Source organism: Rhipicephalus sanguineus, chromosome 7 (genome assembly GCF_013339695.2).
Source record: "Rhipicephalus sanguineus isolate Rsan-2018 chromosome 7, BIME_Rsan_1.4, whole genome shotgun sequence".
NCBI lineage: Eukaryota > Metazoa > Arthropoda > Arachnida > Ixodida > Ixodidae > Rhipicephalus > Rhipicephalus sanguineus.
In genome coordinates this window covers 45,387,616-45,413,639 of record NC_051182.1, presented here as the reverse complement: position 1 = coordinate 45,413,639, position 26,024 = coordinate 45,387,616, and the positions used below count along the sequence as shown (strand labels likewise).

The 26,024-nt window shown below is 46.9% G+C and overlaps 1 protein-coding gene across 1 annotated transcript; it reads right to left on the bottom strand.

The window, feature by feature from the left end:
- Positions 1-6,080: 6,080 nt before the first annotated feature.
- LOC119400676 (uncharacterized) lies at positions 6,081-24,421 on the bottom strand. The gene is made up of 5 exons (XM_037667691.2): positions 24,305-24,421; positions 12,315-12,466; positions 9,857-9,924; positions 7,246-7,323; positions 6,081-6,346 (listed from the first exon to the last, which is right to left on the bottom strand). Exons 2-5 carry the CDS (start codon positions 12,431-12,433, stop codon positions 6,222-6,224), a joined length of 390 nt encoding a protein of 129 aa, XP_037523619.1. The 5' UTR covers positions 12,434-12,466; positions 24,305-24,421; the 3' UTR covers positions 6,081-6,221.
- Positions 24,422-26,024: the final 1,603 nt, after the last annotated feature.

Genomic DNA, 26,024 nt, shown 5'->3' with positions numbered 1-26,024 from the left:
GTGGATCAAGCAGGCACTTTGATTCCAGGAAATCATTTTGTCATTTATACGGTTTATCATTTTCTCAAAATCTTACAGAGGCAACTTGTCAGAGCTTTTGGTCCTTAGCTCGAAACAGAGGATAGATACTTGCCCTGTTTCAAGACGGGAACCACAATAGCTTCTTTCTAGGAGGTAGGAATTACGCGGTAAAACCATATGACATTGTAGGGGGAAGGAAAGTTTTCTTTGTTTCGGGAGGTAGGTGTACCAACATTTCATATGCTACACGGTCGGAACCTGGCGAGGTTTTGTCGCAGCAGTTTAGCGATGCCCTCAACTCAGCCACGCAGAAAGGTTAATTGTATTCTTCGTACTTTGTATACTTGTGTTCTAGTTTCTGTCCTTCTATTCTCTCCCTATAGCGTGGGAAACTTTCAGAATAGTGCAAAGATCTGGAGACGTTTTCGAAGTGGGCGCCCAAGAAATTTGCTTGGTCCTTCAGCGTTTCGCCCTGCATATTAGCCAAAAGAAGCGAGAGCGCTTCTCGTCCATGTACCCTTTAAGCCTGTTCCAGAATTTGCCTTCATGTGTATACGAGTTGATTCTCGACAGGAACTTTCGCGAACTCTCTCTGCCAGCCTGCCGGTGTGTCCTCCTTCCTTGGGATTTTATATTTTTAAAATTCGTTAGGCTCTCCGCTGCCGGAGAACCCCGAACCAGCCACCAGGCTTTGTTTTGCTTGTTCCTCGCTTTTCTGCACTCATCGTTCCATCAGGGAACACGTCGTTTAGCGCCTGAGCTGCTCGCTTCGGGAACGATTTGAGAAGCAGCATCAATCAAAGAGCTGTAAGATACTTCACAACATCTTGTATAGCAAGACCGGATATCAAGGCCCACGTCACGTGAGTAATAGTTCGGAACCGTTCCCAATCGACTGAGTCGAGCTTCCAGCGAGGAGCCTGTGGAAGAAGGTTCTTTAGGTTCGGCGCACTTAGGATTATCAGGAAATGGTCACTTTCATAAGGGTTTTAGGAACATTCCATTTAAAATAGGTTGAAAGCGACGGTGATGAAATGCTTTGATATATGGAGGAGTATGGGCTGTTTGCGAGGCTAAAATATGTGGGCTCCTTTGTATTAAAAAACACAACTTAGAGGAAAATGGAGCTCTTCAATAAGACGTCCTCGTGTGTCGCAGCGAGAATAGCTCTAAAGAACATTGTGTGCCTTAAAATCTCAAAGGAGTAAATAGGGCTCTGGGGGCTCATCTAATAATGATTCTAGGTCTCTCTTGTGGAGCTAATGATGAGTTGTTATGTACACTGAGCCAATGGTAATGAGTCTACTTAAAATAACAGCTCGGGTGGCAGCTGCCTGAAGGGATGTTTGAAGTTTTAGATGAGTACACGCTACACTTCTGTTTACTATATTGGCTACGCCCCCAGATGACGCCACGGTATCATCGCGGTCCTTTCGGAGAATCGCGTATTGACGTAGAAAGTTAGTATGTTTGCATTTCAGGTGTGTCTCCTGTACCACAGCACTTTTGGATTGTTTCGTGGAGGACAAGGAGTCGTACACCCCGAATTCCCACCAAACATATGTCACGCCAGCACGTGCATTAAATGCATTTGCGCGGTAACAGACAGCACAATAAGGCCATAATAGCAGTCAACAGCGCAGAATATAGTGGCACAGTATGCAGAGCCTACACGCTGCGGCACACACCTACACAGAGGACTGGCCATGAACCGGGCAGCCCCATACTGGGTGGGGCGCGTAAGCAACCACTTCTTGTCGCCAAAGTTGGTCTCATCCCGCGACATGTCTTCTATCTTGCGGCAATATTGTACTCTTGCCAACGGCTATACCGACTGCTAGTTCTCTCATTAACATCATTGCGCTTTTGCTCAAAACACCTGTTTGCTTGCCTCCATCACCAACCTGCTAATCCATCCGGCTGCTTGGAATCCGATTACTTCTTGGACGTGCAGGATTTGTACGCGTCTTGCTGGGCAAACATCATATCATTGCATTGTGGTGTGGTGAGTTGTTGTCCGACTGTGGTTCTGCATATGTAATTCAGGAACCATGCGCACTACACGAACACAGACATGACGAAGACAGGACAAATTTACAGTCATCGTGTCTCTGTTAGTGTAGTGCGCCATGGTTTCTGAAGCACGACCAACTACCAACACGCCTAAAAGTCCTCTCTTCTGTTCTGCAGATGCTCTTGTCATCTTTTTGCAAATATTTGTTCTGTTGAGGTGTTTATTTGACGGTACTCAGCGACAATACGCAATGGCGACAGTCGCGGCAAAGCACGGACTCTCAGCGCGAGTGGCGTCCGTTCAGAAGAAGTCAAAGAGGACGACCCACTAGAAGGCGCTGGAGAGTGCAACCCATTACTAAGTTCCAAGGCTTAGCTACATTATCCCGGGTACGAAAAGGGAGCCGCCAGGCGGCCTAACAGCTTGCCACTATGAGTGGGTTATAGCAGGCCTTGAGGCGCTCAACGTTGACAATGTCGCGCCCTCGATGGCGCATGTCCGAAGAATGTTAGATGGATTCGATCAGGTAGTTGGCCGGGGATGTGCCCTCGACGACACGGTAGGGGCCTTTATATTTCGGCAGTAGTTTTGAAGAGAAGCCACTTGCAGTGGTAGGGACCGAGAGCAATACGAGAGCGCCAGGGAGAAACGTGGGCTCAGACGTGGTGGTGTCACTGCGAATGGTCTTCTGCCGCTCTTGTTCATGCGTTGTAAAGGTCTTGGCAAGCTCGTGACACTCTTCAGCAAGCCTGGCTATGTGGCATTACTAAGTTCCAAGGCTTCGCTACGATTGGTTTATCTTTTCTTGCCTGGCGCCCCGAATGTAGACGCACAATGCCCAGTGGTTCACCATACTAATTTGCCTTAATCATTTCTTTGTCGCCTCACTTGTAAAACTCCATTTTACTTCTCATACAAGAGCATCTAATGGACTGTCCCTCTTTCTCTGGTTTCTATGTAACCTTTGATTTTGTAATTTGTAGTTTTACAAAGTACTTTTTTGCCAGATTTATTCACTACTTCCTTCATTCCGCGTCTAAGAATTTTAGGTGCAGATGACTAATTTTCTTTCATTTATTCAACCCTAAATGTCCATTGCACAGAGCCGGGTGAAGGTTGATACATAGATAATATAAAACACATATTTGATTACAGTTACACAGTACAAAATATATAAATATAGCCGTGCATTTAAATAACCGATTTGGCCTCTCACTGATATCCCCAAGTATTTCTTCAATGCCCCTATTGCTCGGCGCTTCTCAGGCTTCAATGCAGTTCCATCAAATGCCACCTTACACTACCTAATTTGTGGTTTCAAGGCATCATATGCCAATCTGCCCACTAAGCTGTGTGCAAGACCCCTATCATACAGGCAAACCTAGGGCTCATTTTCAGCTAGTGCACTTGCACACACAGAGTGGCACTTTGGCGGCGCGCTGCTGCACGAGAACGACGACTGTTCTATAGAAATAATGATAATGTATGGGTAAGTGAGTAACACAGCATATATTTGTTTTTAGGCAATACTTCTTAAGCAATCTGTTATAATTATAAACAGCTGTTAGAATAAACGTCAGGTACAAACGCGGCGTATGCAGGCATTGAACTATAATGATTAGCGTAATTGTACGGCATATGCTAGGCATGCCAAGAGCGGTCGTGGCGGGAATACCTGAGAGCGAGAATGTTATACTTTTTGTAATATAATATCTTTAATAGATAGCAATATTCCTAAAAACGAAATCGATGGTTTGAAAAGAAGAAATAGCCGCCTCGGTGGTGCAGTGGTTACGCTGTTCGGCTGCTGAAACAAAAGACGCGGGTTTGATCCCAGTGGCGGCAGTCGCATTTCAATGATGGCGAAATAGTAGATGTCCGTTTCCGGAGCAATGTCAGTGCACGTTAAAGAACACCATGTGGTCTAAATATCCGGAGCCCTGCACTACGCATGCCTCATAATCATATGGGTGGTTATGGCACGTAAAACCTCAGAAATTATTGTTTGGAAACGCTACAAAATCAGCTTTCTGCATTAGTTTGCTTGTGAGGCTACACGCTTTGATGCGGCTAAGTGAGTACGGAGAACTACCCGTAAGCGCGTTTTGCAGGCCGTGTCACAAAGCGTACCCGTGTGACAGCGTGCGAATGAGACTAGTGGAGAAGTGCTTCACGCTCGAAGAACACTTAAGTTTGCCCGTGTGCCAGGAATATAGATTCCAACTAAGAGAAAGCTGCCGATGTAATCTGGAAACTGTACTTATTGAAAATTTGCCTCACATTTTGTTTACCCACAAAGCTCCCAATGTTTCATCATTGCGGCATTTCGTTTCCTGTGATCCTCACATTATCTCGTTCAGTGTTTGAGTAGGGTTTTCAGAGCAATAGCTCCACTCCTCCCGGCACAAACTCAGAAAACTACTTTGTGCGCGCGCTTCACCTTGAAGCTCAGCCAACGTCAATTTCCTCCTTTTTCTCCTCGCACGTGCGTAGTGATAGCAACGGACATGCGTAGTGTCCGTTTGTTGTCCTCTCCCATCGGTCGAGAGCTGCCAGCCTGGAGTCTTTCGTCTTTTCGGCACGATTCGTGACACCAGCACTCTGCTCACGTGACGTCATGAGAAAATAAGCTCTCGAATGGTCCACATACGAGGTATATCAGTTACGAATAGTCTTCTGCCTGGCTGTGTCATGCAGTCGCACGTCCGTTCGGCCTCGTCTCGCATGACTATCGTGCGCGATCAACTGATTTCACTTCGTTTTGTGTGTTTTCGACTGCGCAAGCGGGGATAACGGCGTGTAGCCGAAAAGCGCGAAATCCTGATGGGCCCAACGCTTACATTGTCCACGTGTTTTTATGAACAGAGACCTCACGAGCAGGACTAGCGCCGATATGAAGGTTTGTGAAGGCGAAAAACAAACCACTTTAACTTGTCTTTCTACTCGGAGTGGTTTAGGAGCCCTTTGAGAGCTCTAGATACAGGCAGCACTGACGTCGATGTCCATGAAGTTGCTTAGGCGCTGTGGTAAAAGCATTCCAAAAAGGGTGACATATTTAATATCTTCTATTATTTTCTAAGCTTGCAACCTGCAACTTTACACTGTGCAGACACCATTGCCTCCGCGCACTTCGCTGCACATAACGGGATCATAAGCCACACCTCAGACTTGGTGAAAAAACACATCATGCTGCAAGCAGACGCTGCTATGAACATATAAGTGCAATCTTGCAGCCGTGCGTGGCAAGGAGAGTTTAGAAGCGAATCGCGAAGTCGCCATTTTCTCAGGCACCTTCTGTTCATACAGAGGCATGTGCTCACTCTCTTTGAAGCTGCCGGCGCCTGCTGTTTGGCGTCACACAATAGATAGCACGCTATTGGCCGATAACCCGACATAAATCAAGAAAGGTGTTTGGATCAGGTACCTAATTCTCAAAGCTTTCAGTTCAAAATTGACTTTAGTGATATGCCCAGCGCCACGATTGGCTAAAAGCTTCTCTAGCGAACTTTTTTAGCGTAATACACCTTTTCTGAATACGCGCACAGATATGCTTCTTGCCACGAGGTACCGCCACGTGCCGGCGCTGCGCTCCATCATCTGCTAAAATTACACAGTAGCCACACTAGCACGTACAGGAATCATAACGAGAGAGAGAGTGGTCGCACTTCATCACGCGCGCTCAAAGTCATGACGCGTGCTTGCGTAACTTCTTTCCCCCGAGCCATCCCTCCCTCTGTAGTTTCCAGTGCTCTCCTCGGGACGTGAAGAGAGGACACCCACTTAAAGCGTTCGAAAAATTCCTGCAAGTCCGCTAGTTGTTAACGGATTCGAGAAATTTTTGTGACAATAGATTCGCTAGGCAATAAGCTCCGATACTGAGGACATTCGATGATTACTTTCAAAAGTGGTTCAGGACCTCTTAAAGGGGCACCTGTAAATAATGTTAAAGCACGTTGGCCAGTTTCTCTTTCCCTTAGTTTTGATCTTCAAATGTACAATTTCAAGATTTACTTACCTGAATAAAGAACTCCGAGAAGAAACCCAGTCAAACCAAGTTTATTACAATTCGATGTTGATGCATAGCCCGTTTTACCACACCAGCAGAAGCTTCCCATTCTATTGTGCATCAGAAAACACCATAAAAAACACATTTGTCCTCTTGCCATATTATTACCAAGAAGTCTGATTAGTCGTCGGGGCAGAGGTCCCTTCTGCGCGGATCGACATCCACGCCGCAGGTGTCGACAAACTGGTCAATACACTCCGGAGGCACATGGTGCATCAGATACCGAGCTGTCCACAGAATGCACACTGAAAAAAAATAGATCGAGGCATGCATACAATCACGATGAGAAATATTGACACACGGCGTTCTTTATAAAAGCAACAGCGCGTGTAGTGTCACTGAAATGCGTGGCCAAGGCATAGTGCCCACTCGAGCGGAGGGACAGAGCTAGAAGCCAAGGCGTGTTATCTGGGCTGAAGAACGATGGGCGTCAATCTTGTCCGTTGTTACCTGTCTCTCGCAATTTTGTTGGTGAAATAACTACACCTGACGAATTGCTCCGTCGCATGATTTGACAGTCTTTCACTACCGTGGTCAATTTTGGGGTGATATCCCACTATTATCACGCATACTTTGCAAGAAATCATTGAAGAATCGCATTGAAAAGAAATAAACCATATATGCCCAGTGTCCTACATATAGGTCGCTTCTTTGATGCACTCTAACATCGCTATTTCTTTAGCTGATGGCTGATGACTAGCACCACCTACAGCACATCAAGCAGGCCTCAATGAAGCCTGCTTAGAAAGCTTTCGAAGTGTGGCGGGGCAGGATGAAAACATCGACTGAGGAGAAAAAGAAGATGACTCTCGCCTTCGAGTCGTCTTAAATGAATGCATAAGGTACCCTGTGAGTTTTTTTTTTATAAGGCATGACGCAGTGGGGGACATCGGATTAATTTGGTCACATCCTGGATTTATTTGACATGCACTCTAATTTAAGTACACGGGATATTTTTTCCACTCCGCTTGCACGGAAATAGCGCCACCCTGGTCGTAAATTGAACCCGCGTTTTCGAGCTTAACAATGTAAGACTTTAGCCATCAAATTTGCATGGTGATTAACCTGATGAACACCTTTAATTACTATACATCCATGTTCCAATGAAACACGCATCGCGCTGTCACTTTAGCGTGAAACTTACGATGCCCGCGATACTCAAGATCCATCACGATGCAGTCTTGGCCAAAGTAGTAGAATATGCCCTCCTTTACGTCTGGATCTGAAACAAAAAATAATACTACAACCTTTTCAGACTGCGCATGCGCAGCACTCTTTCACCTCTGTCAATCCTTTTGTCGCAGTCTGTCCGCCGCACAAGTTACCTGTAGGTACCTTTAAATTTCTTCAATGTTAGGCAGTCAAAGCTCCTTCTGTACTACTCAAAGCGTTAGGACTCACTACGAGAGGGGTTGCAGTGCATTTCAACATACTAAATTATCTAGCACGGTTGGTACGTTCTGCATCAAGGCATAGTGTTTTCTGTTTCCCTGCATGTCTGCAGACATGTCTTGGAGTTGCGAGGAGAGTCTGTCCAAGTAAATTTTTGGCTAGCTCGAGTTCTGGTATGTCACACCGATTAGGCATCAATTTCATAAGGCTAACAAGTAGGCAGTATACTACGTGTCAATGTATTGCTAATCATTCTGTTTTTCAGCAAACTTTAAGCCTATCTCTTTTTAAAGGTCATGTTGGTTTTCGTGAGATAGGTCATCTTTCACTTTTTAACAGCGAACCTGTTTGATGCAGCCGTAATTTGTGCGGCCTATCCTGTGTGGCCTATCAGGTATGTGTCAGAGGAATTGGGTAAACCCAACAACTCACCACTGGTCCATTAAAAAGAAAGAAGGCAACAGTTAGCCCAACACGAGGGAACGGGAAAGGCAACGGCGGCTGCGAGAACACCCCGAAGCGATGGAAGGCATACGTCAACGCCGACATACCGGTAGATCGGTGAGAGGTGCGAACGCTTGGTTTTAGTGCGCGTTTCTTTCTCCGGAGTTTGGACATTCGTGTCGTGTCTGTGACCGTCTGTGGTTTAACTCGAACCTCTCTGCTCTGAGAATCAACGTAGCAACAACCTAGCATCACTTAGCTAAAGCCTCGCAACGACAAAGAAGCAAAATTGAAAGAACCCTCATTAATAATAGCAGCGATAGGGGCTAGTTGGTTGTACATTGGGGGTAGGGCAGTTCAATAAGTCATCAATTCGCAGGAGCATATAGACATCATTTTTTGCAATCGCACCTAGCCGCCTACAATAAGCATAAAAGCTACATGCGCCACCTTTATTTTTTCTCCAGAATAAATGGCGAAGCGACTTGATGAACTTGATGGCTCTTGAATTACTTCTTCATTAACATGCCTTGCACCTTGCATTAGCAGGAAGAAACTCGGTGAGGCTTCTGCCATACTGAGTGTGCATATCGTCTTAGAACTCGTCTAATCTCCGAAAACCATTGCGAAACTGCACGTGGCGAAGAGCACTGCGGAACTACATGAAAGACTGCACGTGACGGCCGTCTTCGTGCGTTTGGAAACACGCGCGGGCGCGGAAGAACAGTTAGTACCCACGACGACACGGTTCCATTGGTCACAGATACAATGCTTCTAGGCACCATTATGTTCTTTCCAGAAGAATTGTAAAGTGGTTGCAACACGATTCAAATGAATCATCGGTATGAGCACAAGCGATGACAGACACAGACACTAATGAGCATGGACGTTGCGTCATCTCATCAGAAATAGCACATGTCTTTTGTTGAGCCAGTATTTCATCAATCATTTCTTTTAAGAATTATTTATAGCCTGCAACGATTCCTAGATTTCTGCTGTTTACATAAAGCTCACCGGAAATCGACAGATGCCCCACAAAAAAGTTTGCAGAAAAATCTACCTCCAGAATAACGTCATGCGTGCATCGTTCCAAAGTCACGATCTCGGTTACACAACTTTAAATAACCAGTAAAACATTCAGAGCACAAACGCCAATGAGTCGCAGTATTTCGCCACTTCACGCAACCTGGCACCCTTATTCAAGGAAAACATCATGTTACGTTAGAATATTACGATGCGTTACGCTACTTCATGTTGCGTTACAATAGTTCGTTAGTCAACTAAACATTTGGCTCAATTATTCCATATTCGGTTTAATACTCGAAGCTAGGTGTATTCTATACGATTCATGTGCGGAAATTATGGTATTCAAGAAACCCTATAAAGTTTTCCTTGTAGACACATCGCATACCACGTCAGTTGCGTACCTTTCTGCGTCACCCATTCATTGCTTCAATTTTCTGCAAGCATCAAGACAACACATATACGGGCTTGTACCATTTACTCCTTCAGAGGCTTATTCTTTCTTCATATCAAAGTCACCTTTGCAGCATAATTAGTTTCAGTAGCTTGTGTAGCAATATTCATTTTTAATCAATGGCAGCGACTACAAAGTTTGGAGTCACGAAAAAAAATCGTACCACGGAGGCACAACGCTATCAGGTTCTAACACCGATAATGTAGAATTGCCTGAATGTCCAAAGTTTGCCGCCTTTACATTTTCCCGCTGGCGGGCAAATGTTATTCACGATCGAACTGTCACAGCCACCTGATGTTGCTCTTCAAGTGCAGTCAGGTGCTAGCCTTGCTCCATCGGTTGCACGGCAAGCTGTCAATACAAAGCTGAGTTCGCCGTCTGCAATCTTCTACTTTTGAGGACAAAAACCTCGTTTTCCTGCATAATTCGTGCAAGTACTCACCGTCCCCGATAAGCATGTCCATTGTTCCAGGCGTAGACCCAGGTGACACGAAGAACGGAACTTCCTGCCTGCACAATCATTCAATAATAATGGGTACAATACTTTGCCTACAATTTTACATATATTCCGGACCCGATATCTTTATTGACGCCTTCATACGGAAGCGTATTTTGTTTCTTCACTTTCTTAAGGTTCCTCGGTAAATTTTTCACGTCGTAGCTGGTTTGAGATAAGCGTTAGGTACACACCTAATTACCACTCAAACAAACTTTCACTGTCCTAACAGATATGTTAATATTGGCGAATTATTTGAGGAGTAATATCACTCTGTGCAGGCTGTCGAGCAGAGACGCTGTTTAAAATACTACTCAGAGGTGACACTGAGTTTCGACACTGACACTGAGCCTTAGGCTATCACGAACCCTGCAACTACATTCCATCTCGCCACTACTGTTCAGCACTACCAAAGTTGCGGGGTGTAATCCTGCACCGCGAAACATAGTTCCAGATATTATTACCGTACAGTTGTCAGAGCTCAAATATTCGCGCTTGTTTGGCACGTGTTGCATCACATCGATACGTGATATGTCCATTGTTCTTCGCAATTATTTCATTGTTGTATCGCTAACTGCCGGTAACTGTGTTCAGATATCAATATGGCAGAACTGTGGTTACATATCAATATGGCAGCGCCCATGCGGGCGCGACCTCCCGCTTTGATCAGAACTTGCGCTTGCTACTCAACACTGCGCTGACAGGAACAAATAATTGGTGCAATGAGCCATCGCTTTGCGCCATCTCACGCTGAGGACAAAGCATCAGCTACGCTTTGTCACTATTGGCGAGATCAAGTGTTTGTTTAGCCAGGCCTACTAAGCCTAACGCGCCGAGAATTTCATAATGGTTCATAGAAATAGCGCCACATAGTCATGGATGAATTGCTGTCGCGGCGTCAGGACATAAATATATAGCAAATACAAGCGTTAGCTTCCAACTTTCGGGCCACACAGCGCACGACGACGACTTGATCAATTCGAGGCGGAGGGCACCAGCGCCGATGGATGCAGCCATCTTGTTTTTCTTCAAGCGCTGCCGTCTGTTCGCTTCACTCCTCTTTACTCGCCCAACGCGCACGTGCATACGCCGTGGGAACGCTGAGCAGACGACGCGGCGCGGATGAATACACCGTGAGGGACTTTCGCCCTTCCTATAGGCTTAACCCCTTAACTGCTTTGGACGAGCAGAGTTCGTCCTGCCCAGACTGTCCCCTAATTGCTTTGGACGAACAGAGCTCGTCCTAGCGGAATAGGTACTCCCCTCTAGCGTGCGTTCAGGAGCCCTCGTCTACAGCTTAGATTGCATGTAATTCACCAGATGGCAGCATTTACTTGACAATTTATTTTTCTCCTGCAGAAAGAGCGCGGTTTTTGTATGAAAAGCTGGCTTGCGGTGGCGGCGACCTATGCATAGCTGGCTCGTGAACACGAAAAAGAAGGTTTTCATTTTTGTCATCTTCTTCGAGTGATGACTATTCGGATACAGATGTTTATCTTGTGTCCGGAAGTGAACACAGCGATGGCGGTGAATTGAGCAGCTCCTCCGATGAAGATGAAGAGAGCTTGGAAGCGAACATTGTGAGTGCTGGCCAGTGGATCCTCGCTTTTGGTGCAGGAGCTGCAACAAGCCGCTTTGCATAATTCCGTGTTTTGAAATTTTCCACTCAGTCCCGAAGTTTCCCGTGTGAAATAGCCCAAGGGTACTTAGCCTACACAAGTGAAGAAAGTTGTGGCGTCTGCAACTGTTCTTTATAAGGTTATTTTTATTAGCAGCAGGCAGCTGGTTTCCTATGTATTGTCCTCTGGAAATAAATTTTATTGTGTTGATTTGACTAAGTATGTGGTACAAATATTTTTTTAAACATCGACTAGCTTCTTTTTAGTACAATCAGATTCGAAATCAGCAATAAAAAAATAGGCAATTTTGGTTGGGAAATTTTCAAAAAAATAACGCACTTAAGGGGTTAAGGGTACTTAGCCTCCACAGTGCTGAAAGGAACTTACGAGATGGAGAATAGATCCGAATCGTCTGTTCAGAAAGGCCGTTTGTAAGTTAGCGCTTGCTCCTCTGAAGTTTTCTGCATGAACAGCATACATCTTTTTTTTTCGTGACATCTGCCTTCTTGTCTGGCTTGCACATGCGCTTCGCGTTTCCTGCACGATGGTAACTTGTTTCCCGTCCCTGTGTTTTCTTCATTTTTAGTGAACCAGTGGTGAGTAGTGGGGTCTGCCCAAATGCTGTGCACGTGCGTGCGCTAGTGTTCTTTTCTTTTAACACACAGGGATTAAATGCCCTATCCATGTACAGCGTAGCAGCAAAAAAAAAAAACATTTTTTGATGACGCAACAATGAGTTTCAGGCTACCCTTATGAACTGTTTTAGTAATGTTAATGGTTCCTACTTGGGCACATTCCTCGTCCCTCCAACGGTCCAGACAAACGTGGCCTTCTTGGTCTCGTAGTCGATGTGAGTGCGGTTGGAAGTCAGGCATTCGAAGATGGTGTCGTTGTCCGAGTCCATTATCGCCACGGAAAAAGGAAAGGCCGAGATCACCTGCATGGTAAATTAACTTCAAATTAGAGCGTGAAGTTTTATTGTTCTGTGCTCGTTTTACCAGCGAAGCTATTTAGCAAATCGTTCCTTGTGAGTCGATCATCATCATAAAAGGGTATGCTCCACAGAAATTGGGTAAATCCCATTACTCACCACTGGTCCACAAAAAATGAAGAATGCAAAAGTTAGCCCAACAAATGGCTGCGAAGCGACGGCGGCAAGCCGAAGATCCCGAGTACATACAACGAGCGAATACTAGAGAGTGGGGAAGTCAATGGCGGCTGCGAGAAGACCCCGAAGCGACAGAAGGCCTACGCCAACGACGGCGTGCCCGTAGATCACCGAGAAGTGCGAATGCTTGGTTTCAGCGCGAGTTTATGTCTCCGGAATTAGGACAACCGTGTCGTGTCTGTGACAGTCTGTGGTTTAACTCGAACCCCCCTGCGCTGAAAATCAACGTAGAAACAACCTAGCACCACCTAGGTAAAGTCTAGCGATAACCTAGAAGCAACCTAGAAACAACTTGCATCCCCTAGCTAAGGCCTAGAAACAACCTAGAAGCAACGAAATCAGTCTTCAGAATCATCCAATTTCGCTGTTTCAGGCATTGCGCAGCTTAGTGCAAGCTGCGCCAATTTTTCAAGCAAAATAAATATCAGCCATGATGGCGGCAAGATATATACTCATTAGTTCACTGCATGTCTTCGTAAACAAAAATTATAAGCCCTTTCCCTCTCGAGAACACGGGGGTAAGCGAAGCTTGTCGTGGGTGCCCAGCATATATTGAATTTGTTGTGGCCACGGGCGGAGTAATCTTCCTTTAAACGTTCAAACCCGATTTTGTCGTTGTTCTTCGGGACGAATCGCACTGACATGTAACACGTTGTGAAGGAACTACAACCAATCACGCGCACTGATGCTGGCCCAGAAGCTCGTATTCAGATAGTCGCGTTGAAACTTGGACGTCGCACCGGGCTTCGTTTACCGTGAACCCGGGATGCGCAGCTCTTCGTTGATGTATGCCCCCGTCTTGAGCAGCCCGCACGAGGGGGGAGGGCGGGAAGAGGGAGGAAGGGGGGTCTGCACGTCGACGACGAGCCCTTTCCCGGGCGAGCCGGGCGAGTTCGCGCTGCCGTTGATCACACGCCGCATGCTCCTCGACGGAACGCATGACGCACAGCTATGCCATCATAACTGGGAGAATAATCTGAGGCGAGAGAAGCCCTGCCGAGCACGCGCGAACCCCCCTTTCTTTCCTTTTCCCTAAGCGCGAGTCGCCATAGGAGCCCGAGTGGCGGCAAGGGTGACGTCATACGACGGTGGTGCAGCTGAATCCCCGGCCAAGAGGCCCATTTAGAGCGCATTCGCATTCACCGCACGTTCTCTGTTCTGGGAGCAACAGGTATATCGGCGTGACCACGACAACGCCGACGCAGGCTGGCCAGTAAAAGCTTCGCTTGACAAATATAGCTGTACACGTTATGATACTAACACTTCTGACGCACACTCACTCATTTACTGCGGCTGTGGTGACGGCGCCGAAAGGCTCTCTTTCAGAACGCGGCAATAATACTACAATTGGGGAAGATTGAACGAAAAAAATTCGACACCATTCCACCCGTATTTCCTTCGCGGAACGTATTTCCTTCACGGAAATACGTCAGCAAAACATTTTGCACACGATTGGATGTGAAAGCAAAACAAGTCCTGCAAACGCAAGTCGAACCCACGCTCTCTCGGTCCGTGACGATAGGAGGCGGGTGCTCTGACCACTGCACCACGGTTACAAATGCAGGAGGCTTCTCACACTTTGCTCTCACAGTGCTTTTGGTTCGCCGGGTGGTTTGGCCGTCTGGAAGAAGTAGAGTGAAGCAATGCATGCCCTCCGCGATTAGCTCCGGCAACGCACCGTTGCACTTTTGCTACGGCCGTCGCCTTCGGCGCAGTCTTGATTATGCGCTATTTTATGAAAACACTACCGACGAAGAAGACGTAGAGACGAACAGAAGTAGACGAGACAAAGCGCAACTTTCAACTGATTTATTTCGTGCGTTGTTCAAATATATATCGAGTACAAGGCACACGTCAGAGTGATAAAACAGACATACCCTCGCCTACACGAAATTCACCCTTCGCGTTTTCACTGCAAGATTTACTTCTGCAGAAGATAAATGTAAAGACGGCATGCTCACGCAGTTTTGTTCACCCAGAGAAGCCATGATGGCTGCTTCAGACACCAATCTCTCTTTTTCATCTTTCACGTGTTTTACAATATTTGTTTTTTTCAAATTCAGCTGCGCACGAGCATCGATTACAATGTGTTGCTAGATTCCCTGGGTGGGTGACTCGCTCGCAATTGTACCGATGCTCTCTAAGTCTTGTGTTAATGCATCTCGAGGTTTGTTCTATATATTGTTTTCCGCAGGTTAGCGGAATACTGTACACTACTTCTACGTCGCACTCGACGAACCTCTGCGCATGTTTTATCTGACATGTATTGCATTTTCTGGTTTTATTTGCATTGTTGACTTTGTTACAAAGACTTATCAGTTTTTGTGGTGCTGAGAATGCAACACGGACGTCATGTTTGTTCGCTACCTTTTTTAGTCTATGTGATACATTATGTACATAGGGAATCACCACCGGCCGCTTCTCTCGCTTTTCGGCTTCTGCATTCTTTTTAGTTCCTGATATATTCCGTAGCATTTTTTCCGCAACAGATGCAATTATGGAGTCTGGAAAACCAGTTCTTTTTAGCCTTTCTGCCTGGACGGCGCGTTAGGAAACGGCGCATTTCCAAAAGAAGTGTAACTTTGTCAACTTAGCACCACGAAGTGGTGGTTCTAGTCCAAGCCTAGCTCATAGCATCCATTCATATTAAAAAATAGTAGCTCTGCTACGCTCGCCTGGCTGTCACGCCGCGTTCCCAGCTCGAACCGTGAGAAATCACGGCCAGACTAGAGGGCAGACACGACGCGCGTCGCGTTTCCTGTCGCGTTTCTAGCTCGGCCATGGTGTGATCTTTCTTAGCTCAACCCACTTCTTCCTCCGTGACACAAGCTCAGTAAAGAAGCTCAGCGTCTAATAGCCGACGCTAGTCTGGCTGTCACACCACTTCATCTGATTACGCACTCCCCGTGCACTTGGAATGGCCTGAGCGACACTAGCAACGGCGCGTTGCCGGAGCCAATCTCGAGGGCCACGAGTAATGCATCATGACACTAACGAGCACCGAGGGCGAGCGTTTCGGTAGTTCCAGCGTGGCAGAGGCTTTCGCTGGAACATTGTACGAAACTCTATGGTCGGTGAAATGCAGCGTCCACGGTGATTCGATTCGGTGACGACGCAGTTACGCGATTCGCCTTTCGCGTCAGCATGTGACGCCTCCTTGCCAGCGTAGGGCCACTTCCAAATGGATTAACGGTGTTCTCCGCCGCCTACAGTTAGAGTGCACTGGTTCCTACTACTAGGGAGCGCACACCTTGCCGTTTCTCTTCACAAATTGCGATGCTTTCAAAGAGTTCATGTCGAGTTAGTGTTCATTATGTGCATGTTGAAGCCATCATTGCGCGGGATTCACCGTATGCTGCGTCCAGATCTATGTTAACTACCTACTACAGCTACCTGAAAGGTTTAAAGGTATTCATGACGTTAGTCGTCGGGATGGAGATGTGCCTCGAGGCGTCAACGTGGGTGCATCCACAAGAAGCGGTGCTATCCGCGATGCGCAGCGCCTATAGGGGCGCCACTGAAAGCCGCGTAGCGGCGGCCGTTGGAACCGCTGGTGGGTCGCGTAGCAGACGCTTCATTCGCGCGCGTGCGATTTGCCGCTTGTGCGCGTCCCAGATAATTACTTTTGCGGCGATAGTGTGCGCAAAGGAGCCGCACTTTATAATAGTGGACATGTGTCCGATGTCAAAGCTGTGTGGGACGACAATGTACGTCACCATACGCGCCAAGTGTTTGCCACAGACAAGCGTCAACAAGCTTCCCTACGAATTGGAGCTCATCGTAAGTACACCGCCTTCGTGATAACGTCGCGATCAATAATGCCGGCATGCGTTGACGCGTGAACCAACGTTTTTTCTCGACACAGTAGCTTCGTTTACGTGCCACGTGTTTATATAGTAGATTTTGAGGGAGCGCTGTCCCACCGGTGTATAGATTCCACAGGTGCGGCCACGCGAACGGTCAGCGTTGGCCCCGCCACGGTGGTCTAGTGATTATGGCGCTCGACTGCTGACCCGAAGGTCGCGGGATCGAATCCCGGCCGCGGCGGCTGCATTTTAGATGGAGGCGAAAATGTTTGAGGCCCGTGTACTTGGCTTTAGGTGCACGTTAAAGAACCCCAGGTGGTCGAAATTTCCGGAGCCCTCCACTACGGCGTCTCTCATAATCATATCGTGGTTTTGGGACGTTAAACCCCATATATTGTTATTATTAAGGGTCAGCGTTGGTAAAACTTTGAAACCAGCACGATAAACTTGTGAAACAATAAACGATACACTTGTCATCATCGGTGCAGAAGCGCACAGCGAACATTCTGCACCGATGATCGCATTCCAGTGCCATCAATAGGTAGAATGCAGTCGATTTCGTCCAGCACTCGTGTGATTCCATGGCGCTTTTTTAAAGGAGCCGTCACCTTCCCCACATTATCTGGCATTGCGCATCGCGCCATTCGTTTTTCAAGAGTGCCTAGGCATCGCGTCTCATCACTAATAACAACATCATGTGCATTTTAGCGTCTACAATGCAGCGAGGCGACCAAATGTAAACGTAGTAGCGTTCCCTGAATACGCAGCGACATAAATGGAGAAATAAAAACACGGTAATCGTTCTAACACTGCCGTAAACAAAGCGCGATTGCTTACTTTCAACGTCGTACAGCCGCAATCCACCGCCGCCGTCGCTCTCGCTCATGAAATAGCACCGGAAACCTGTAGAAGTGCGTTCCTAGCGATTTTTTGTGTGTGTTTGAGCAGCCGACAACGCAGCAATTATTTTTCGACATCGCTGAGGCCCGACAGAGTCGTTAAATCACGACGCAAAACACATCCATCCGTGCACTCGCGTAGACGCTCGCGGGAACACTGCTCACCGGGACCCGTCAGCGCTTCCAAGCCGTGGCGGCAGATGGCGTCGTCGGCGCTTTGCGCATCGCCTATAGCTGTCAGACATCAATATAGATTGTGCAAGCTGTCGTATATCAATTTATAATAAGCGTTGAACTATTTCTGCGAGCACACCTCACTTTTGTGTTATACCGATTTCTGTGACGGAGGGATCAGCCAAGCTTTTGTAAATTGCGGCTTTCCCTAGAACACTTTTTTCGGGTGGCATGCAGACTGCGTCTTATTTCTGGTGTTCCTCGGCATCATGAGCGCCCCTTTAAAGAGCGCATGACCATACGTATGTTTGACATCGAATTTTCGCAAAGCCAGAATCCTTCTGATACGTCCAATTTTCCGTGTCAACTTGACACGTTGTCGTGCAGATGGTGCAGATGGTCGTGCAAATGGGCAGCAGCCGCGGCAGGCGCGCCGCCGCAGCGATCAGTAGCGAGACGGCAACGGCTGTTTTTGGTCTACGAACGCAGGATCCTCTAGAAACTAGTGTATAGCCGATCCGCTGTTAAATGCTGCAGAAACAAACCACTTGTAATCGCGATAGTGCGTAGGCATCATTCGTAAGTCCATTATTTCACGAACATACGGTAGCACTGACTAGCCAGCAGTACTCAACAATGGCTGACCTTTGTCAATAATTAGCCAAGAACCGCCCGCAATAGCGGTCATTTAGCCCGCATTAACGCACACAGCCAGCATGGTTAGATGACTTGCTACGGCAACTACCATGTCCTGCTTTCTGCCTGCGGAAACACGACACTCCCATGTATACACCTACAAAAAATATTTGAAGCAGTCTGACTGACTTAACACGGCGTAGGCCGTTTAAATAGCGGAGTTAGTGGCATCATATGGCTATTTCATTGCTCTATAGCAGTAATGTAATTGTTACGGTTTACCGTCCGAAAACCACGCTATGATTATGAAGGACGCCGTAGTGGAGGGCTCCAGAAATTTTGACCACCTGTGGTTCATAGCGTGCGCCTCAATCTAAGTACGCGGGCTTCAGGCATTTTCGCCTCCATCCAAAATGCGCACGCCGCAGCCGGGATTCGACCCCGCGACCTTCTAGTCAGCAGTCGAGCACCATAACCACTAGGCCACCATGGCGGGTTTCGCTCTATAGACGTTTTGCCACCATGTGCATTGTTTAAACAGTTTTCGCAATCTGAGGTCATTCAAGTTGCTTCAGATTTCATATTCATAACGGCGTTGTGCGTCGTCTCGCCTGGATTTCAACTCGCGGTCTGATGCAACCGTTCACGTATAACCTCAGCTCCTCTCACTCGAATCTATGGATCTTCTGCCCTCCGCTTGCGCTTGGATTCGACATCTCTTGCGCGGGCTTCTGGATTAGAACGACGTCATCGTTTTCGTTTATGCGCCAATTCCCGTGTACGCTCCCGACGAGCAGCTTCTTCTTGCGGAGGGCGCACGACTTAAGCCACCACCGAACATTCCAGTTATGGAAGGCTTCTTCAGTTTTAGTGGACCGGGGGTGTGTAGCGGCGTTTGCCAAATACGGTGGCACGTACCCGCAAGATGCTGCGTTGCACTCCGGATGAATTATCACCGACCTTAAACAGCTCCGCTCTTAGTAGTTATGTTTACTTGGCAATCATGTGCAAGCTCCAAGGTAGTGCTCAGGAGTACTGTGAAAGAAATATGAGGAACAAGATATTTTTTAGAGTTTACTTATAAGAATCGCGGTCTCTAAAAATTGAAACACGCTTTTCAGGAGTACTGTACCACATGTTTTGATAGTATTCAGTGGATGAAAAAATGTTGAAAAATACACAAATAAGATACTCAAAAGTATCTCTGAAATACTATCGCGATACTCTTGTATCGTGATACTGCCCAGCCCTGGTCCAAATCGATAACATCACGCCGCGCGTCGCATGTACTATATGTGAGTGAAGCTGTGCGAGCGCTGTCGGCGAACGCGGCTGGAATAGAGATGAAACGAGCCGCGAATAGAGATGAAACATGGAGAGGTGCCGGAGGGCGGGCTGCGTGGTTCCGGCAGAAAATGCGCGCTGTGAGCAGCCGGGCCTGGTCGCGCAAGATAGCGCGCATCGCGTTTTAACTGGGAATCATCCGACGGCTCATATCTTCGTTCTAAAAGTTAAACCCTTTTTTGTGTGCAAACCATCTCAGCAAAATATTTGTTTCAGGATAAAACACAATGCACTCTGTCCTATCTGAATTTTTTTCATGAAATGTTCTGCACACAAAAAATTTCACCGACGATTATGATACTCCCTAATGTGATTACTGAGCACAGCTTCGTGTTGGGGCAACGCGAACTGTGTTTGAAGTTTTGGCTTTCCGCAGTCGTAGCAATGTAACATTCGTTGCATAATGCCACAGAAACAGTCAGCGCTCGAGTGCTACGCGTTCGCTCTCTTTCGTCTTCCATTCTAGAGCCCCCTTCTAAACTCTCTTGGGGCAACCAATACAATTCCACATGTCAGGTATCCACTACGCCATAAATCACACATAATATTTGTGAAATAGGACAGCACCCACTAGGCTATTACTTGTTTTTCTGCGGATAAGCGACACACACTCTACACATCTGTAAGTTATTATGTGCACTTTGCTGGTGCTGCATGTGGCTGATGACAATGAAAAACTATGCCTAAGCACTTTGCAGTGGGTGGGAAGCATTAAACTGCACACTCGTTGCCAATTAGCATTGTGTGATGACTGGTTCTTATTTTACTCTTATGCCACGCTATATTACATATGTTAACGAGATTCCTTGCCCGACGTGACGCCTGTATAGGGTCTTCTTGCAAACTTTCGAATTTATTTAATTTCTTATAGCACACGTAAGAATTATATGCCTGTCGACATGCTCTTGCTAATGCGTATGCACAGTTTATGGAAAACTGGCATGTTAGAGAGGCATGCGGAACCAATTGTATCATCACGGATGCATTTCATACAAATGGCTCTACAGCTAAAAGGCTTTTATCAACAGCTACAGTTCCAGCCGGACTGGTATCCACTGTTCATGAAATGCACTGCTCTGATTCCCTTTTAGTGTTATTCGAAAGTTATTTTCTGTGCAACGCTTAATGTATACTTGTAGAGGCGCCCTTGGGTATTTTGTTCGCTATGTGTGTACATTACGCACATTTGTAATAAATACCATGAAAGAAAACCGAAACAGCGGGTCTGTAGTGTGCACAGTTTATGCTGCCACGCAGGAGGCCGGGTTTAAATACCATTCCATCCTGGGCAATTTTTCGGTTACGCCACCGACGGCCACGGCGACGCCGCTCAACGCAGGAACGGGCGCCGAAGATCTGCGCTCTAAAAAGGATTTTTCCTTTTAGAATGCAGTACCAACCAGCCTTTAACTTGGCTCTGCCCTGTTCATTTTTCTTTTCTCATTGGCATTGCCTGCTATATTATTATGGTGCGGGCCGAGGTTTTATTCTTTTTTTTTCATACCTCACAATAAAGAAGAAGTACCAACCAGCCCAAGCGGCCACCCTGTTGCTCATTTCTTCACATGCGTTGAGCTCTCATCGTAATGTGTGCGTTGCAGCCATAGACAGCCCTCGCCTTCTTTCGCTCGCTGCAACGGCCGCGTTTCCTTACTCCAGTGTTTTCTTTAAGTTACATCAGGTCTCATGATAAAGGAGTGATGGGCTATCCTTACTTCGTGTAACATTCCAGTTTGCTTTTATGGAATTCGTTCATTCGTCCTTGCGGCGATACTATGACATTTTCTATATCGTTCTCTTTCATATTCTTTGAATAGTCAACTGTAGACCTGCTCTGGTAAACCTGCCTGCCCTTTCTTTGCCGTCTGATGCATCTCAAAAACTTGCGAGCATCGCCATGCGTTTCGGCTGCACCTATAACGTTAATTTCTAATAGGTTGGCAGCCCGAATTTATACCTGAACAATTCCAGCAGATCCCAGCCATTGTGGGAATCGATTTCATGCGAAGCAGTCGGCGCGTAGCGGCCTCTGATGGATTTTGTTTTTCTTGTGAGCCAAACGTTAGGAAGTGGATGGGCGTGTTTGTGTATTTAGCAGTTGTGCGCATATCGTGGCCTTTCCAGGCACATCGACTACACTGGCGTGTAATGGGTGACTCATGGTCCTATGTAACGTCGGTATTCGCGTTGTAGCAGAGGTATATGTCAAGTTTTATTGCAAAGAAGCTTGAGCTACGCTCCCATGATGCGCATATGATAAGTAGCATTTGTCGGCGTATCTGAGCAACGCTTGATTGATTACATTTTTATAAAAGGGCGTAGTGAAAACTTCAACCACAGATGGCGTTGCCCCGACGCGACGCTCGTGTAGGGTCTTTTTCCTGAGGAGTTTAAAGCACTGGCATAATTCTGGGGTAAAACACGTGGCTGTGAAGCAGAATGCTTGGTTTCGCTTCCAGCTCAATCTGTAACTTTTATTCTTCGCTTCAATCCGGATTGTTCGTTCATCGACAACGCCGGCACCGGATTCCCTGTGACACGAGCTCCTGAAAGCTTTCGCGTTAAGAATTCCAAAGAAATTCTAGTTGTTCCTGGTGTTCACATTTATTGTCGATCACCTGTGGCGCATAACCGCATACCACGGGCCGTGTTATGCGGGTACGTGTCACACGTGACTGGTGGAAAGAATTTCATGACGTACGCGGCAGACAAGTCACGTTATTCATGCCACGGCCTGTGGATCGTGCTCGCCATACACTCATGTCCTCCCATGCTGCTTTTGGTGCGTACCAAGTAAAGGAGACGACCACAAGGGCGTCCAGACGTATGCAGCTAGATGGATAGATAGGTAGACAGACAGATAGAACCGGTCGAAGTGCCTTCGTAAAATGACTTAGAGGCTGGCTTCCCTCGATCGGTCATTACACCGACGATAAGGCTACTGCGAAAACGCTCCTTCAGAAGTTTAAAAGTGGAACACGAGATGCGACGACTGCTACCTAGCCCTCAAGGATTAGGCTACAAGTTGTGCCATATATCCATAAACTATCGCATAATCTTTAGTAAATCGCGGGCAGGCACAGCGTACCGGTGGTGCTCTCAGTGCCCGAGAAAATCGGGAAGGTGTGCCAACGCAGTTGCAATAGCAAAAGGCGCGGCTGCGAGAAGAAGCATGAGAGGCCATTTGTAAAATGTTCCACGGGAGTCGTATACTCATACCCTTGTCCTGCGGCAAGGTGTACACTGGTGAAGCCGAAAGGTCTGTCAATCACCTAATAAAGTAGCATGCCCAAAAATTAAGAAAAAGAGACAAGTATGCACACCTGGTTGCGTATTCTACGTGATGTGTAGACATGTCAGGCACGTTTTTCTCAGATAAAAATTCTTGGCAGGAGCACAAGAAAGACAGCAAGTGAGGTTTTGGAGGCTTTTTTTTTTTCACTGAAAAGGATGAGCACCGTTATATAAACGCACCATCGCTATCTTTGTTTCCCAACAGAATTGAGTTTATAAATTCTAGGATGTGAGAGCGGAAAAAAAAGCATGCTCTTCATATTATGTGCAGTTGGCTTCGTTGCTGTTAATGCGCGCAGGTGCCACGAGATGTACATATTCAAGCATTCTTGCGATGAATAAACAGTTGGAAGCTTTGTATGTGATTGCGTGTGTAAATGTGCAGTGTGTTTGCGCTCAATCAATTTTTGAAAGTGCCGTTGGCTCGCTAGTAAATGCCTTCCAATCAAAAACAATGCGATCAGTTAATTCTTCACCCTAATTGGGAGAAATAGAACATTAAGAATTTCACCAGAATAAACTGTGCGGATGTCACTAAAATCGCCCTATTTTTCACCCTGCGCTGATAAGCATTCTGCTATGCCTGAACGGGTGCGATCGAAGCCCTAGACATTACGTCCATACTCTGCCGTAAATTAAGAGCGCGCATGTTGTTGGCCCTCTCCTATCTAACCGCTTCTCCGTTGGGGCTAAGCGATGCATATTTCCTCTTCCCGCCCGAATCGTCATTCGCAAGCACACTTTTGCGATTTATTTGAGTCACACTATAAATTCCAAATGAACAATAAAGGAAAGAAGAGGACTTTTGAGGGCTCACGTTTCTCTGCTAGACACAACATTATTTGGAACTAAAAGACGAGAAAGCCAAGGAAAGTATAGGGGGTGTTATTTGTAGTAATTATGATGTCACTGTCAAGAAAGAAATCTGGACAAAAAGATAACTTGCCGCCGGCAGGGACCGCACCTGCGACCTTCGAATAACGCGTCCGATACTCTACCACTGAGCTACGGCGGCGGTCATCTTCCCGTCCACTTTATGGGGTATAAATGTGCATTTAAACCTAGGAGTGTTAGTCAGTGCCGCTAATAATAATAATATCTCGGGTTTAACATCCCAAAACCACGATATCATTATGAGAGACGCCGTAGTGGAGGGCTCCGATAATTTCGACCACCTGGGGTTCTTTAACGTGCGCGTAAACCTAAGTACACGGGCCTCAAACATTTTCGCCTCCACCGAAAATGCAGCCACCACGGCCGGGATTCGATTCCGCGACCTTCGGGTCAGCAGTCGAGCGCCATAACCACTAGGCCACCGTGCCGGGGCAGTCAGCATCGCTCGTTGCCATGAAGGAATAAGAGGTTTTGTGCGAATTAGGCAATTTCGCAAGACATGGATAATCGTTGTGGGAAGCCCGATGCACTCACAAGCGCACCGTCCCCCAACGCAGTACCTCAAAAGCATCAGGAACATCGTAGTGCAGTTTCCTTGGACCTCCTGGAGCACCTAGCTTGGCGTGAACTGCAGTCGCGGTACACAGCAGGACCAGTGCAAATGTAGTGGAGGGTCGTTCCATCTTGCGGTTTCTGTGATGGTCCCCGCTTCGTAGCCCTGGTAATTATACTGTTTCCATACTGTGTAAATCTTTCTGATGGCGATGACCTAAACCTTATCATTTTCAGGAAATAAATGGCATGTCACGTTCCTTCATGTTTTCATTAGCGTTGAAATTTATTGGAAACAACTGAGAGGATCTGTGATCGAACAGTGGCTGTATTCACGCCACGACCCCCCTACCGACCTCTTCGGTGAATAACGGCGCGTCAATGTCAAGTTTTTAAATGGAACGGCGGAGACGTGACATCTGCAGTAATATTATTTTATGGGCCTCTTTTGTAAGGAGCAATCAAATTCACAGACAAACAAGGGCGAGCAGCCAACTGCTGCCACCTCCACAAAAAACAGCTATACGATTCTTTTTTTTACTCCGATGCGCCTCGTGGTTTCAGGTCGCCTCGTGGTACACACACTAACTTATAAAAGGCGCTGTTCTCAGGCTTGTATTGTAATCGCATTTTCTTTCGTTTTCCTTTTTCAATGTGAAAGGACAGGTCAAAAGATTTGTTACGCTCAGTTTGTGTCATTGCCTTTTTGTTCTCTATTCTAGCACTTCACTGAAGAGTTCATTGACCAAATCCCGCCAGAGAATCTCCATTTCGTTTTGTCAACGCGGGCATCAAAAGTGCTAGGGCCAGTGTACGACAAAATTATTTCGTGCTTCCATATACTTTCACGCGCGCATCTTTTTCTATTTTCATGTAACCGACCCGTTGCGCGTGTAACCAGCGGCTTGCGCGCCGCGCCGGAATTTCGAACATTCCCGATCATTTTAAAGTGTTCTTATAAGTTTGAGCGCGCAACGCGAAGACTACAGTTTATCCTGGAACTAACGCGACCACCAACGTTAAGGCCGGAATCTTCGATGATACATGTATAAATGCCGCTGATCAGATTTCCGGCGACCGACGTCGGTGCTTGCCCCTTTCTCTGCACTTTGAGGCCCATATTCACAAATCAACCTTATCTTAACGCTATAAGGCGGCCTTTCGTAAGTAAGAGAAAAGTGTAAGGATAAGAAAAGGTCTCAGTGCGTTTCATAAACTCGCCTTATTCGGTTTTAAGGCCGCCTTACGGAAGGCGGCCTTGTCGTCATAAGGAACGAGCGTGGGAGCGAGGCTATGAACTTTTACTGGATCATTGTCGGTTTATTAGCAAGAAAGAAAAGCTTCATGCCCCTCAAAACAATAAGAAAAATGCAGGAACGCATACCAGTGCAAGTTTCGATAAGAACAGGCCTCTGTCTTGCCGCACCGTTTGCTCATTTTCTTTGTTGACGTTTTAGCGTTGTCAAAGCAACCGGCGGCTCGCGCAGACGCACCGCCACATGCGGAGACAGGCGCGCCGTTCCACGGAGGGTACCGACAGGCGCGTGAAGTTTCGAGCGGTTTTTCTCCGTCTGCCTGCGTGTGTGCGTGCGTGGCTGTTTGTGTGGATCATACGTACGCTTGTTATTGAGTGCGACAGAAAGGCGAAAATTGAATTTCCCTGAAGATCCAGCGCTTGTAATCGACTTGAAAGTGTCGCATTGCGATAGCGAAAAATTGTGATAGCAC